Source organism: Acromyrmex echinatior, chromosome 7, assembly GCF_024713525.1.
Source record: "Acromyrmex echinatior isolate Ae372 chromosome 7, ASM2471352v2, whole genome shotgun sequence".
Classification (NCBI taxonomy): Eukaryota; Metazoa; Arthropoda; class Insecta; order Hymenoptera; family Formicidae; genus Acromyrmex; species Acromyrmex echinatior.
In genome coordinates, this window is record NC_141858.1 from 15,143,165 (window position 1) to 15,160,558 (window position 17,394).

The 17,394-nt window shown below is 27.2% G+C and overlaps 3 protein-coding genes across 3 annotated transcripts in view; 2 read left to right on the plus strand and 1 right to left on the minus strand.

The window, feature by feature from the left end:
- pyd (zonula occludens-like protein polychaetoid) overlaps positions 1-3,180 on the minus strand; it is a 198,821-nt gene extending 195,641 nt beyond the window's left edge. The window contains exons 1-2 of the mRNA XM_011069507.2: positions 3,090-3,180; positions 2,678-2,727 (exon numbers count right to left, since the gene is read on the minus strand). The gene's annotated coding sequence lies outside the window, so the exon portion shown is untranslated. The remainder of the gene's footprint in view (positions 1-2,677; positions 2,728-3,089) is intronic.
- A 998-nt stretch (positions 3,181-4,178) lies between these two features.
- LOC147909244 (uncharacterized) lies at positions 4,179-11,358 on the plus strand. The gene is made up of 7 exons (XM_087407894.1): positions 4,179-5,367; positions 7,578-7,843; positions 8,630-8,788; positions 9,392-9,641; positions 9,847-9,915; positions 10,011-10,097; positions 10,347-11,358. The coding sequence occupies exons 1-7, from the start codon at positions 5,095-5,097 to the stop codon at positions 10,413-10,415; spliced, it is 1,173 nt and encodes a 390-aa protein (XP_087264020.1). The 5' UTR covers positions 4,179-5,094; the 3' UTR covers positions 10,416-11,358.
- A 2,557-nt stretch (positions 11,359-13,915) lies between these two features.
- Positions 13,916-17,361, plus strand: morgue (modifier of rpr and grim, ubiquitously expressed). Its single transcript, XM_011069513.2, has 5 exons — positions 13,916-14,139; positions 14,497-14,622; positions 15,268-16,322; positions 16,588-16,759; positions 16,991-17,361. Exons 1-5 carry the CDS (start codon positions 13,939-13,941, stop codon positions 17,105-17,107), a joined length of 1,671 nt encoding a protein of 556 aa, XP_011067815.1. The 5' UTR covers positions 13,916-13,938; the 3' UTR covers positions 17,108-17,361.
- The last annotated feature ends 33 nt before the right edge of the window (positions 17,362-17,394 follow it).

Here is a 17,394-nt window from a genome sequence, read left to right on the forward strand (position 1 = left end):
TAGTTTAAATAGCTGTGATTATATTATTATTGATAATATTACATTGTTTTATGCAAAATAATTCGAAATAAATGTTTGTCCTTATAATGTCATATTCCTGACTTAATTCTAAGACGATTTTCTTTTTGCGAAAATTTTATACGAAGCATAGTTTTTAATTAGAGCAAGAAATATTTAGTGAATAACGGAAAGCATATGATAGGCAAGAATGGTGTAACTCATTGCCCGATACGCAGACGATACGTACGTAAATACAGTCAGTACGTGGACAGAATGATTGTAACAATAACACTTATTTAGTGAATTTCAAAACTCAGCCTCACCGAGTAATCGGTTGAAGACATGAGAGCCTTTTTTCTGTGACCGCAAAATGATCCCTTTAATGTCTTGCCTACCTGTATATTTTCATTTATTCGTGCCTATTTTCTTCCGTGTATTCTTGTCTACCTTCATAAAAGTGCAGTAACGCGAATATAATCTATTATTACAGTACAAATGTCCGAAATCGTAGGAATATCCTAAAAATAGTCCCAAGTAAAATAAAAGAGATATCTTTAGGAAATCTCTTTTATTTTACTTGAAATCTTTGATGTATTTTAGACACATATGCTGTATGAGAGACGTTAGTAACTATGTTCTATTGTGTTCTGGTAAATCAACGGGATAATCTAATCGCAATCATACTAAATAAATAATCAATAATTTAAAAAATAAAAGAACTCGCAATTTGCGAGCAAATTTACCCTCCCGAAGGTAATTACCCTCCCGCTATATTTAGCTCACCTTTATATAAACTTTGAAACTTTATTTGGCTAATATTCTGGCTTCATATATGCCTGAAATCGACAAGAAGAAATACTCCTTTTTATTACCAGCTAATTTTACTGGTAATAAGCGTAAGTTTTTATACTTTTGTACGATGCGCGAAACACGAACACGTTACGAAAGGGCCATCACATTAATAAAATCACTATAAAAATAATGTAATAATTCTATTGATATCCGAATAAATTATGCGTTTATCCTTTACTCGCAATTAGAAATATGTTTATTCGCAATTAGAAATATGTATCTAGTTATTAAAATATCAATCCAATTAAAAATAAATTTAAATTAAAAAAAAAATTCATGTTAATAGCATTTTGATTCGAAGAGACTCCGTCGCGAATATTACAAAATTTAGTTTCTTAATATAAACTTTATAATATAAAAATACAATTTTAATTTAAAAATAAATAAATAAAAATTATTCAACCGATTGCCGTCCGATACAATCTAAGGCCCATACGTGTATTTTCATCGATTCGAGCGATGCTGAATTTCATTTCGAAAATATGCGGAGATAAGAAATTCAGAGGAATGACGTAAGATTCAAAAGGGACATAAATTTCCCTCATGAGTATTAATAAAAATATCTTTTTACATTATTTATATTATTAAAGTTATTTTTTATATAAAAATATTATTTCATAATCTAATATTTTAAGTGACGCAAAACAGATCACAATTTTAAAACAATTACTAGATAAAATTCTTCTATTTTATGACAAATATGAATCTCAAGTCATTACTATATTTCAACTGATATAAAATCCAATTATCAATTACTACGAATAGATAAGTTATATAAGTTTAGGTTAAAGTCAATGCATTGAGATAAATAATAATAATTAAGAATCATAAAATATCTTCTATAAAAAAACAAAATAAATTGTACGAAATATACAACTCGACATTAAAATATTTGTTACTATTTCATTAAATGTATATGTATAATTATGAGGCAATCAAAAAAAATTCTGAAAATCCAATATCTGTATATCTGTAATTGCAGTTTTTTGCACTAACTTATATAAAATTTAATCCTGGATGAATATTTGGAAACAGAATAGATTCACTGAGAGAAAAGCGTTTGATATTTGTGATTATAATTGCACAATAAAATAATTAATTATGATTAAGAAGTCCACTTTTATATTTATTACTGCTATAATATTAGTAGTGACAATAACCATAAGTGTGTACAGTTCTTTCAAATATGAAAAAATTATACGATAAATTATGATAATTTCGAATATTAATATAGAAAAACGTGAAAATGTATAATAAATAATATAAAAATTATAAAATAAAAATTATTGTTCAAATAAATGCAATTGCAATTACTACAGACACTTTTTTTTTAATTAATTCACTCTTTACGTGATAATAATAACAAAAAATATATTAAGAAAAACTAATTCTCAAACAGTACGTGCAACAATTATTAATAGCATAATTGACTATACTTGAATGTTATTACTATAAACATATAATTGTCCTAAAAAATGACTGTAAATTATAATTAAATTATGATAATTGTAATCATTTTTTTCTTTCAGTGTATTTGATGATAAATACCGTAAACCAATTTGAAAATATTATCATATGCATTGTATATTCATAAGAAGGCATCTAGGATTAAATTTATCCTAATCTATTCTAACTTATCCATTTTAAGGCAACGGATGTATTTAGGTATGTACACTGAGAGAAAAATGTTTTGTATTTGTAACTATAGTTATAGTAATATGTAATTATAGTTACAAATACCAGACATTTTTCTCAGTGTACAAAAAATACTAATAAAATGACGATTCATCCGTTACTCCAATAAAAATGTTAAATCATCACTCACCGACCGATGCGCAACAGTGGAGTTACAACTGCAATATCGCTACGATGATTCTGCAATAAATTAAAATCCAAATTAAAACAGAGTAAAGAAATAATCATTATTTTAAAAAATAATTATTATATGAACGTATGCAGTTTTTTGGAAAATAATTATGCAAATTTGAAAATATGATTTTTATAGGCATCGAATTTTGTATCTATTATTCAGTTAGATATAAAATAATCACATAATCTCTAAAAGAGATCTCAACAAGAATAAATTTACAAGTATAAAACAAATATAAAATTTTGTTTATATAATTTTTAAGTAACTTTGTTTTTTTTTTCTAATTATTATTTTTGTATTATTATTAAATAAAACGATTTAAGAACGAGCAAAAAAGATTAATTTTACACAAGTAAAAAATATTTACCGCAAAGTTGCTCCACCGATGTCTGATGTCTCTTCCAGATCTCCTCCTCCTCTCAGAATTGGGTTGACATCCTCTCGCACAGGACACTCGCGTAAAACACTCGCGAATAATACTCTATAATCGCGCGCGGACTAATTATTTATCAAAGTCTTTCGCGTAGAACTACAATTCCATCGAATATTTTATGAAAAGTTATTAGTCCGATAACTTCAACGGCACTCTCGAAGCAAACGCGCGACGCGACGAACCGGCTGCGGTTCGTTCATTTCAATTAAATCGGCGGCGAGGGTACGTTAGCTTCCCTATCGGTGAATTTTTACATGAAAAGAATGATTTTATTCAACTATCTAAAAATTTATCTAGATATATCATTCAGATAAATCTGAAAATTTTTAGATACTTAAGAAAAATCATTTTTTTCGTGTATATCCTCCGGGTACTAAGCCCTCCCACCACGTCAAGGTCGTACCCGTGAGAGGGAAAATATCATCTGAAAAATGTAATATATAGCCATTATTTATTATATATTATTATGTAATTATCGATAAACTTTTAAAAATGTATTATACATATATCAAATACTCATCAATTCATCACTATTACGAAATAAATTCGGAGCAGGTAAAAGGGCTGAATCTCTTATTACGATGTCTGTAAGATTAAAGTCAATGGAATGGACTAGAGATTAATAAAAAAGAATATTTCTTTTATTACCGACAGTTCCAAATAAAACGTACGAAATATCTGTTCCGTGATATATGATTATATGTCATCTCGATCCTTTTATGAATAACTAATCGTGGAAGCTAATAATCGTATACTATGAGTTTTCATAAAATACAACGTTACATGTTAGCATTTATCGCAATTATGTTTCAAAAAGAAATGTAAAATTGTGAAGAAGAGAGTCATGCGGCGCGATTACCTCATTTGCTCATATTAATCACAGTATGGGAATGACTACGTAGTAACTGCTCATAAACAAAGGATGCTTTCCAGCAAGGACACAATCAGACACTGTGTAACATAGTGAATCATTACATCCTTGTTGTTTGCCTTGTTGTTAAACAAGGATGGAACAATTTTCTGTGTCTGATTGTGTCCTTGCTGGAAAGCATTCATAATTATACGCCGCCCTTCCGCACAACAACCCCAAGACCGCGTCTAACTGTCGAAATATTAACGCATTTTACAAAATAATTAAAATAATATATATCCTTTACATTTTTAATATTCTCCGATGAATAGATTTCATTGCGTTTTTGCTTTACTTCTTACATTCGTTACACACACACTCAACTCATGAATATTTTCGATATTTCAATTGTGATACGATAAGCGATTATTAGTTATAACTTTTTATTACACGAAATCCGCATAACACAATATTTTTAATAAAGAATTGATGCTTTGAAGCTTTTTGTTACTTTCGTATAGTTTAATTCTGTCATTCACTTTTTATTTCTTTTTCTCATTCTTAATCCGAAAAAAATTACAGGTAAATTATGTTTGAATTATTTATCGCTAAATGTATATATGAATGCTATTCATATATATTATTCTATTTAGTCCAAATTGTTTCATAATTAAAAAAAAATGTTTGCATTTATCTTTATTTAAAGAATGTATAACATATCAAGGTTTATTTATAAATCATATAGATAAAGAGTAACGATTAAATAGATTTGAACTTAATATAAAAACGTAATATCGCAAAGCTATCTATTACTTATGATCATTTACGCCTTATGATAATTACATATGTATAAATAATAATTCCGCAAGAAAAAAGCAATCTAATCTAGATTATCTAAATGTATTTATTCTTTCGCTCAATACTGCTGGTCAAATAGCACTTTCAATTCAATATACTTTACAGTGTAATTCTTGCAAAGTTTCTTAAAGGATCTAAAGAAAAAAAATTGTTTCTGAAATTTTTGTAGAAAATATTGAAACGCATTTGTGTTCCATGCAGCAAGATATGATTTAAATTTAGTCAGTAGTCATGACGAAAACAATCCAAACAGCATTGGCGCCATTATTGATCATCGGCTCGTTTTGCGGTTTAGGCTTGTTCGAATATCCTCTTGGACAACCTAGACCGTATTTCACTTATTTGTATTTCTTAATCACATCGATCCTTTTTACGTATTTCTTTTATTATCTAATTTACAATAGTTATACTCCATATCTATACAGTCTATACATATCTTGGACTAGTGTAATAATAATGATCACTGCGATTGTGTCGATGCTTGTTGGCATATTCCGTTTTAAGGTAAGAATTTTTAAAAATATTCCAAATCTCTAATCTTTTTTAATTTTCAATATTTTTTTAATCTTCATTTAATCGTTAAATGAAATTTTCTTCATTGATGTCCATTTCTATCAATGTAAATTAATTTTAACCTTAATTCAACCCGTTCTTCATGTTTTTCTTTTTTTATATCACTTCTGTGAGAGACAGTACATAGTTTAATTAGAAAAAAATAAAGAGCAAATTAAACCGAAATTAAAATTAATCTACATTGATAGAAACGGGTATCATAAAAAGAAATTTAGTTTAAGATAAAACTTAAACTACATTAATAGAAACGGATATAGAGACGATTAATTTTGATCTCTCATGGTTAGAAACAAATATTAATTTATAAAAATCTTTCAAAAATAAATATCAGTTTTAATATGTTGTATTAATATATTATTTGTTGCGTTCAAAATGCTTGATAGAATTAATATTTGTATTTATATTATTGTCTTGAATTAACTTCCAATAAGATAGCTGAGCCAAGTAAGATCCATCTAATTTTTGTTTTTTAAAATTCTATTTATGGAAATACTAACGTAAGTGAAAATAAAATCTTTATTTTCATCACTCACAAAAATGAAATATATCTTCTATATAGAATATTTGTAAGTAAACGAAAAAAAAAAATGTTTTAATTCTGATATTGGGCCTCATTGCATATGAATATAAGGCTCAAATCAAAATAAAGTAAAAATGACAAAGAAACTGAACATCTTTCTAAATTAGTTTTAAAATTATTAATTATAAAAAGAAAATCCCTTAGGACTTACTCCACTCTAAAACATCACAATTATTTTTAATTTGGTCTATAATTAATCATTTAATCTTTGGAAATTTGTAATAATTTAAATTTGTAATAATTAAATTTGTAATAATTTAAATGTTATTTTAGCTTTTAAAAATTAATAGCATTGAAAATCGTTCTTATTTGATAAGAGTTTATTGTTCCTAAAAAAAATATATTCAATGCAAATAATTCACTTATTTATTCTATTTCCATAGCTAGAAAATTAAATAATATTATAATATATTATAATATTAAACTATAAAATAATGTGCACTTGATAAACTTTGAAGTAAATTATTATATTATAAAAATGGTTCATACATACACTTCGTCATAAGTTTATATTACATTAAACAATGTGTTGCTATCGGTTTTAATTTCCTAGCTCTTTATCTACTTCCTATGGCACATCTTTTAAATACATAAGGTCACTATGGGTTATCGTGACAGAAAAATAAAAAATTGAACTTAAACATTCTATAATTTGTAACTACTTAATTAATTTAAAGATTCCTTTTTTGAAAATGTTATATAAATATTATATTTTAAATATAAATAAATTAAATTAATTAGATAATATGATCAATTTTAATTTTAATTTTAATTTTAAATGTAAAAAAATTGTTAACCTATGTTCTTTATCGCGATAATCCTACAATATAGAGTCATTTGTGACAATGTAAAGGGAAATTGTGATATTGAAAGCTAATATTATAATAATCGTAATCAATATTCTATTAAAGAATGTTAAATAAACATTTCAAAAAATATTTAAAACATTAATTTTCTTTAAAATAATGTTATTTAGATACTATTACATGAGAAAAGAATTATCTGTATCTTCAAATTGCTATATCTCGAAAATAAATCATATCGAAATGAACTAAGATGCATTTTAAAGCTGAAAGTTAATACTTTGATGTGGCATTAAGGAAATTAATTTAAACAACAAGATTAGTTGTCGGTGTTATAACGTTTTTAAAATCAGTTTAAAGTCTTCGTTTTTTGCCTTTTTGACATTAAGATTTTTTTCTCAAAATGATAACGTGATAGTCAATTTTTACTACCGGATTCATGTTCAGTAAAAATACGTCGGACTTTTTACATTCGTGTTGCAAAATGGCGTTCTGTAATATAGTGACCTTATTTTATGCGTAAAGCGCGTTTTTTTAAGTAATACAATTTTTAAGTAATACATTTTAGTGGGCCTTATTCAGCTCAGATACCTTATAATTTTTTAAATCTTATACTTCAAATCCTAATTATATTTTAATAACTTCTCTTTTCTCTATCACATTCTCTATACATATGTTGATAATAATTTAATTTTTATCAACATATAGAATTCCTCTTTATATCACAATTATAACATATAAATTAATGTTTCTTAAAGGAATTAAAAATGTGCTTACGTAAACTTTCTATAGTGGATGACACATTGGAAGTGCTTGGAACAGTAAAGGAATATCAATGGTTGCGTAATTGGATAATTCGAATAATAATCGGATGGATTGTAATGTCTTTTTTCATGAATGCATGCGATAGTCTTTGGTTGAATTACAAATATTTCAGCATCACTCATATGTGTGTTCCATTTTTGGGAAATTATTTGCTTCATGTCAATACATTAAGTGCTTTGACTTGGGGAACTATGCTGGGGTCGGTATAATAAATATATATATGTATATATTTATTTATAATTTATTTATTTACTTTTTAAAGTTATATGTATAGACATATGTATATGTAATGCATTGTAAAATAGCTTAAATGATAAAGTAATATTAAAAATAAAAATATATTCTGTTTGAAAAATAATAAAATCATATTATTCTATATGCTAAATATATACAGGTATACCTATAATAAAAGAATAAACCTCGAAGATGAGCTTCAGAAAAAACGAAAGACTACAAAACGTGAAAGTTTATAATATAAACTTTATATAAACTTTAGATAAATATATATTCGCAAATCCATTGTTTCTGATGAGATATAGTTCAAATATTTATTAATAAAAAATAAAAAAGTAATATTTATTATTGAATACTATAGATTTTTTATTTTTAATTACAACAAATGTTCCAAGTGTCTCCTATTTAATTCAATACGTGCATGAACACGTCGAATTGTTGAGCTATTAATAAACATTTTTAATTATATCTCAATAAGTACACAAGTTTGCGTATATATGTATATATGAATTTTTCATGTCTCTGGAATAAGAAATGGTGCTCGTTCTCAATTTTTATCCCCTTATTTTAGTTTTATATATTAAAATAAAAGTTTAGTAATATATTAAAATAAAAAAATACAAAATTTTAATTTATTGTTATTTCATTACTTATTAATAATAAAATATATGTATATATAGCAATAAATAAATTTCATTAAACATAAATTTCAATCTAAGATATAGTTAGTTATCTTCCATTAAATTCTCAGATACACTAGCTCCAGATTCCAACAAGTCAATAAACACATTCATGTATTTTACTTTGATCTGTTAAAAGATACAGATTGTACCAAAAGACAAAACAGATTATTAGTCAATCAACGGAGAACAGAAGCTAAGGAATACAAGAAATATATGTGGATTGTAATGTAATTGTTAAAAAACATTAGATATACATATACAGGATGTTTCATTTGAATTGATACAGTCTATTATTTTTAAAAGAAAGCATTTTCAGGAAAAATATTTTATATAAAAGTTGTAAGGTTAGTGGTGTATGTTTTATATGAAACATATACAATAAAACATCAATGTTTTAGAATAGTTATATGGAGTTATGTAGAGTTACGTAGAATAAGTGGCACAGAAATATTAGTGTTTTCCTTAGATAGCATTGTTAAAATCACATCAAAATTATTTTAAAACTTTTAACTGAAAACTCCTATTTTGATTGCATATTCTTATAGCTGATTTCGAAAATTTTTGAAAGTACTTTTTAAAGTACTTAACGAAACAAAACTTCATTATAGTACTTAATGAAAAGTAATTTTATTACAGACCATATCAACTAAAATAAAACATCCTTATATATAAATATTATTTTAACTTCAATTTATATTGTGAGATATGCAAACTACAAATTGTAATTAAAGTTTAATCGATTTCCACACTAAAACATTTTTGCGTAGACTATATCTTATACATGTCTTTGTGTGTTTCGTTTAATTATAACTATTACGGTTTAATTACAGGCATGTCCATCTGCAATTGTGCCTCATATCACGCGAGCTGAACAAAGTATTCAATATACAAATGTCACTACAAATGACATCTTACTTTGCATTTATTATAGAGCTATGTCGCGAAATTTATACTATATATATAAATAAAGATATAATATTAGGACAGGTTTTAAATAGTTTATTTATTTATATTTGGGGCATCGTATATAGCATCATGATTCTAACTTTAAACCATATCTGTCAAACTATCTACTATAAGGTAATGATAAATTATAAGCTTTAAGTAATTATAATAAGCAAAAAGAATTAACAATTTCGCAAATAACAAATATATTAATACGTGTTGAATAATTTAATTATTTTTTTAAGTTACTTGATCTTATTCCTTTTGAATAAAACTTTCAATTTAACTCCAAGCTTTAATTTATTAACTGTAAATTTTAATATATTAATAATAATTTCAGGCAAACGAGACAATAGCAATTCTTTACAAATTATCCAATAATAATCTTGATGAAGACCTACGTGAGCAAGTAAATAATTACTACATAATTTCATATAGAATTTTGACTATCTATAGTTATTCGTACCTAACTTTATTCTTCATTCAATTGTTGATTTATATTAGACTCTACAATTTATACTGCAAATAAAACAGAGGGAGATAAAATTTGGCATGGGAGTTTTCAACTTTGGTTATGATTTTGTTCGCCGGGTACGTTCTACATTTATAGTAAAAGTATAAATATAACTCAAACATAATATATTCAGTCTTCCGGAAAATGTATAAATGTATCTAAATAGTCATCACAGATATTCAAGTAATTTTTTTTCAATTAATCGCATTATATATTTTTTTATTATTATTATTTTACACAAAACTTGTTTCACAGTTAATACAGTTTTGCAAAATTGTTCTCATTAACTCATTAATTTTATTGTACAATAAAAGCACATTTTTCAGTTCTATAAGTCAATTGTGACCGCCTTGGTGATTGTAATACAGATGCGTTATACATACGAACTCTCTTGAATAACAGACTTTAGTAACAATAATTATAAATAAAATGTATAAATAAGCTACAGCTGTTTTCTAAAAAAAAACATATGTATTTTATCTGTAATAAAAAATAAAATACAAGCATGTCTTCTTAATCTTTTACTTTTATTTTAACTATTAATTTATTTGTTAGTCTTTATTTTCTAAAAACCGATTGAATCTCTAAATGTAAGCAAACATAAAATGATATTATAATGCTACTTTAAAATCATAAATTATATATCATTTAGTTTTCATTAATTATTTTGTTTTTTTTTTAATTGCAAGACTTATCGTTTTGTCGACTAATAAATCGATTCTTTTAATACATATAAGTGCTACTACAATTATTGTTGAAATTACAGAAACACCTTTATCTTCAGATCAAACTATGTATAACGTCGAGATAATCTTCATTATCTTCTAGTGTCATGAATGTTTCATAACTCAACGCAATATTTTTACAGTAATATCAACAATAAGAATCTTATTGAATCGTTCATGTAAATATACAACTGATAGGAAATAGGATCTCGTAAGGATAGGATTTCATTTGTGTGTTTGTGTCGTATGACAAATTTTTTTAAGCCTGTTGATTAGCTATAAGATAGAGTCTAATAAAGAGATCTGAGGATCTCTCTGTCCTGCACACATTTGTCGTACGACAAAAATGGACAAATGAAATCCTACTTCAACGATCAAAGCTGGATCTTTGCAGGTGCTTAAATAATTTGATGTAAATTTATATACTACACATCAAATTCTGCCAAACTGCGCGCTAAATTGATTTTTCGATCTTGAAACACAATATCGACAAAACTACTATAATACTATACTATAGTACTATAGTATTATCACAAATTAAATTGCCTAGCAATTTAATAGTTTGATGCTCATAGATATCTTAGAAAGATCTTAATAATGCTGATAAACATATTAAAAACATCAAATTATTAAATTACTAGATAATTTAATTTGTGATAATACTATGGTAATTCTGTCGGTATAGCGTTTCAAGGCCAAAAAATCAATTTGGCGTGCAGTTTAACAGAATTTGAGTATGTAATATATATATATATATATATATATATATATTAGGTGTTGGAATTAATTCGTAGCGTTTTTTAATGAAAGAATGTTATTTATTTCACATGAGCATTAAAAAATACATTAATGAAAGTACTTCCCATCACTTGTAAAACGCTACGAATTAATTCCAACACCTAATATATATATATATAAATATATATATATATATATATATAAATTCACATTGAATTATTTAAGTACGATCCAGCTTCGATTGTTAGGAGCTCTATTTCCTATTGGGAATATTTTTAGTTTGAATTCCGCGAAGAAATTGCTGAAGAATATTCAAGCGGTCATACGATCTCTTTCAATCGCATTTGCTTATATGAAAAGTATTTATATGAAAAATATTCTCAACATTGGTTAAGATTTTTCCCAATAGGTTTACGAAATTATGACAAAATCTTGCATAAAATTTGTGATCTGCAATTATATAGATCATTATATTTATAATAAAAACAGATACAGAAACTTTGATCTTTTCTAAAATAGTGATTTTTTGCGCAAATTTATTTCGGTGTAGTATTTCAGCAAAATAATAATGATACGGCGAATTATCTCCATATATTTGTCCAATTGCATTTGGAAAAAAATTGTTCAATTGAGAAAATATTTTAGCTATATATATATATATATATATATATATATATATATATATATATATATATATGTATATTAGACGTCATAACGTGTGTCAGTAAAATATAAAATATAATATCATAAAGCCATTGATTTCTTTATAGCATTAATTTAATACTTTTGTATGCAGATTCATCGGTATACTTATATATAAAATTTATATACATATATTACACGCACGCACACACACACACACACACACACACACACACACACACACACACACACACACACACACACACACACACACACACACACACACACATATATATATAATATATACCATATATATCAACGAATCTCAACAGTTTATTTTCTAAAAAATATAATTTTTCAAGATCATATAAAATTTATAGTCTTTTAAAATTAAATGATTTTTAATACGATTATTTTATTTATTTTAATTATTTTGCATATAAGAAAGTTAATATTTTATATTTTATACATATATACAGTGGCATGTAAAAATTTCCGGCCAGACATTTTGTATTCTAATTTATAAAAAAAAGTCATAAAATTTTAATCATTATCGAGTGTTAGTATATAAGATGTAAATAACGAAATCTTGTTGTACACCTGACAATGATCAAAATTTTATCAGGCACTTTTTATAAATTAGAGTACAAATTAAATGTTACTGGCTGGAAATTTGTGCACGCCACTCTATATACGTATAAAATATAAAATATGTATATAAGCTATTTCTCTATAGGATTAACTTTTTTATATGCAGAATAATTATAAAACAGTCATCTTAAAAATCATATAATTCAATTTTTAAAAGGTGACAAATTTTATGTGATCTTGAAAAATTATATTTTTTAGAAAAAATTATATATATATATATATATATATATGTATATATATATATATATGAATAGAAACTTGCACGCCACTGTAATATATACATACATATGTAAAAAAAATATGCATATTAGTACAAACTTACCCTTAATTTATATTATATGGTAAAACTTAATTGATAGATGTTACGTTTCGTTTGTTTTCTTGTTGAACATCTTCCTATTCTAACCCAAGTCCTTATCGTTTTCAAACAAAATGAAATGATGCTCGCGACTATTGCGAAGTTAAGTGGAATGCGCCCTGAAACAAGGACAGCGCAGGATGCGGAATCAGATTCATCTCTTTCTATTACATTGATATATCTAGTTATAGAAATCTGTGATAATTACTTACTAGACAAACATAAGAATAATAATAGAGCATAATAGAGTAAGAAAATAAGACAGTGAGTTGAAATTTACCGAAAAGTAGAACAATCCAGTCTCATAGCTCTTGCACACTGGACGCTGCTGAACGTGGAAACGCTTACCGCGCGGCAAAATATGAAGTTTGTGTTTTGTTTGAAGCGTCAAGCGGTAGCCAATAAGCTTATGGCTTTTGCACACTGGACGCGGGAATGTTTGCCGCACGGCAAAATGCGTTAACCAATGAACATGTTAGGAGCTATAAGTTTATTGGCTACGCGTCACATTTTACAGGAAAAAGGCCCTCATGTTCCCCCTTATATTTTTCTCTTTGGGTATCAATCATGAAACTTTATTTCTAGGATGGAAAGTGAAAAATTTCTTCATTAATTTTAATGGTAAAAATTTTCCAATTTTCACTTTCCATTCTAGGGATAAAGTTTCATGATTAATACTCTGGTACACGAAAGTGTTCAGTAATTTTACAATTAGAAAAAGCGCCCTATTTCTATTGAAAAATCTGGTGACTTTCTCATTGCTGGTTTGGCAGCACTGAAAGAATTGCACCGCCCGCATGGTATATGCATACATACATCACATTACATTACATACATTTCGCGAATGATTGTTACAAAATGGCAGGTGATAAGATTGTTGATTGCACGCAGAACGGTAACAGCGAGAAAATAAGCGAGAATGGTGACTTGAGTCTTAGTCTAAATCTAGAAGACGATTTTGTCGAGTCGATCGAATACGTCCCCTGTCCCGAATTTCAATTTTCGGTAAGCCAATTTCCGCTCTATCTTCCTCTCTTTTTCTTTCGAGTATTACCGTATTTTGCCAATACTTTTGCGTACATTTTAATGATCGAGTGTCGCGATTTTGTAACAAAGATAAAGATATCGGACGATTTATATCTATTATTATATAAATTATTTCCCTGTGCGAGAAATTTATTGACATTATATGATTAATTGTTAAAACAATCATTATCCTATTATAACTTGATTGTTATAAGTATATATGTATTTGTAAATAATGGATCGACTAAAATTTTTGTGTCATTTCATAGTTTTCTTTTTATTATATTTTAATAAAAATTTATGTATTCATATGTAAGTTTTTTTTTTAATTTGTAGACAACTGCATGTTATATTTGTAATGGATATTATGGACCATGTTTCGAGGAACCAGTCTGTGCAACATGTCATGCATTTGTCTTTCCTAATGATGTTGATCTGCTCCAGATGCCAATCTTCAGTGAGGTACAATATCATATAAATTTGATAATTATTTAACTTCACATAATATGAAATATGTACTATATATAATGGTATGTATATACTATATATATATATATATATATATATATATATATATGTACATATAGATATAAACATATATATATATATATATATACATTTTTAAATGTTTATTCAATGAATAAATGTTAATAAATGATTAGTTAATATAAATCATTTATTAAAGCATATGATTTATTAACTCCTTTGCAGTAAAAATAATGAAAATACACTATAAGACTAATATCCATGGTTATTTCTTATATTTAAGACGATTTTAAATACAGTCTTGAGATGTCATAAGCCAATCACAGAACCATATTTACATCTTAAGAAAAACAATCTTAAAACGAGAACACACTATGAATATGATCTGCAGTAACATTTTCATCAAATCTATAAACTACTTGTGACTTGTTAGGAATAGATAGGGATCTTCTAGGTTATAAAATACATTGAGCATAAAGTTCAGTACTGAACTATTCCTGGATGTATATCAGTATAACAGATTTTATCAAATTTTTCCGGGCATATCATTTAAGAGATTATTATTTATGTACTATTAATAATATTGTTAGTCTTATATATGTGTATGCTTTTTCAAAATAGAAAACAGATGATGAAGATTCAGGAAATGACGAGCCAACCGATCTATATTATAATCATGAGAGAAGAACTAGTCAACAACAGCAAAATTCTCCGCAGAGTGTCAATCCTAATATTCCAAACGCACAACAGAATCCACTCAATCATAATGCAAACATTTCACGCAGATGTTATCCGCAGTATCAAAACGTGACGCCTCAATGCAATTATCACATGCTCCAGAGCAATTCAAATAGCAATTCCGTTGACATATGCGTAGTAGGATCTGCGCGAAATGCTTCAGCATCGCGCGATGTGAATCTCGACCTGCAGAGTATGGTCTGCCGAACAAGAGTTGACTGCCACCAGAATTGTGCTAACAGAAACGATCTAAATGTACATGATAGAGTGGAAGAAAATCTACGAAGTATGCCAGAGATGTTTGCGCTGGGTCACGATGGTCAGAACAATGAACCTGGGCAATATCATTGGAATTATAGAGTATACGAGGATGTAGGTGAGCCGTCGCGACCTTATAATCTATCGGAACGGCTGGAGATATTATCGAATCACAAACACATCGAACATGAACCCATCAACGAGCCAGGTTTGGTAGAAAGACTGCCTCCTGAAGTGCTGCTCGCCATCTTCTCGCATCTCGATGACATCAGCTTATGGTCGGCAGCAAATGTTTGTCGACGATGGTGCGGCCTGCTATCAACACACGTTACACAGTTGCAATGGAAGCAACATGTGAAATTACGCTGGCCTTTGTACAAGCCCATTGGCTGCATTAAAAATTGGTACAAGGTATATGACCATCTGGCCTCTTCAGCTCCATGTCGGACATGCTTGGCGCAGACCTCCCTGCGATCGAGACCTGCTAGGATGGAGGAAAACTCTTGGCGGAGAAACAGGTTGCGCAGCGAACTCAAAAGCTTAAGAATCGATCCACCTGAAGGCATTGAGGCGATGCCTCTTGATCATATGTGTTGTCATTGGCAAGCCACCATCACAGGACCAGTAGGAAGTCCATATGAGGGAGGATTATTTTATCTATATCTACAAGTACCGTTCAGGTATATATTATATTAAAAGAAACTTACTACATACTACTTTATATACATATAGGATTCTTCTTTCTATTACAAAATTGTTAAAATTTTTTTAATTTAATTGTAAGAATATCTTAAAAAAGACTTCAATAAATTATAATATAAAAATTAGAACTTTATTTTCAAATTACTTATGGAATTCTGGATTCATGGACACAAGAAAATACAACAATTCTTGCTTTATATTATATTATCAATGTTCTATGTAACATATGTACATTTCTTATAGTTATCCCATGTGCCCACCCATAGTGAGATTTCTAACAAAAATACTTCACCCAAATGTATCAAGACATGGAGATGTTGGTATTGATTCGATACATCATAATTGGTCGCTAGCTCTTACAATATCTAAAGTTCTTATTAGTGTACAGAGTCTGCTTACGGATCCGTACTGCCAAGTAAGTATATTATTTTAAAATTAGAATCAATCTGTTCGATAAAAATATTTTAAATATTTACTTTAATTATTTATTTCAATTTATATAAAATAAAAAATTTTAATATTAAAATTAATCTAAAAATTGATGCTATATATTGATATATATTATGTTTATATACTTATCAAGATTAGCAATAATATATTTAAGTTAATACTGATATTATTATTAACATAATACTGTTATTAATAGGTGTGTATGGAACCAGAATTAGGAGAAATGTATATGAGCGATCGCGAAAAGTTCGAGGAGGTAGCGAGGGCGTGGACATGGAGGTACGCAATGCACGATGTCGTAACACCGCTCTAGTGCATAAAAATGTATATAAATCAATAACAATTAATATGTGTAATTAATGTATACCTACGTATTAATTATATAGATATCATATGAACTATTTAATAAATTGATAATGAGATTTGTGATATATTGTGCTAAAAAAAAAACAGATCTGCGACTGTGTATTTATAGGAATTATTTGTTAATCACGATCATATATGTACTAGACTCGAACCTTTTTTACCCTAAAGTTCATTATAAAACGTATACATTAATATTCTTAATGTTGTTACTTCAATCATTGTGTCTCCTATAAA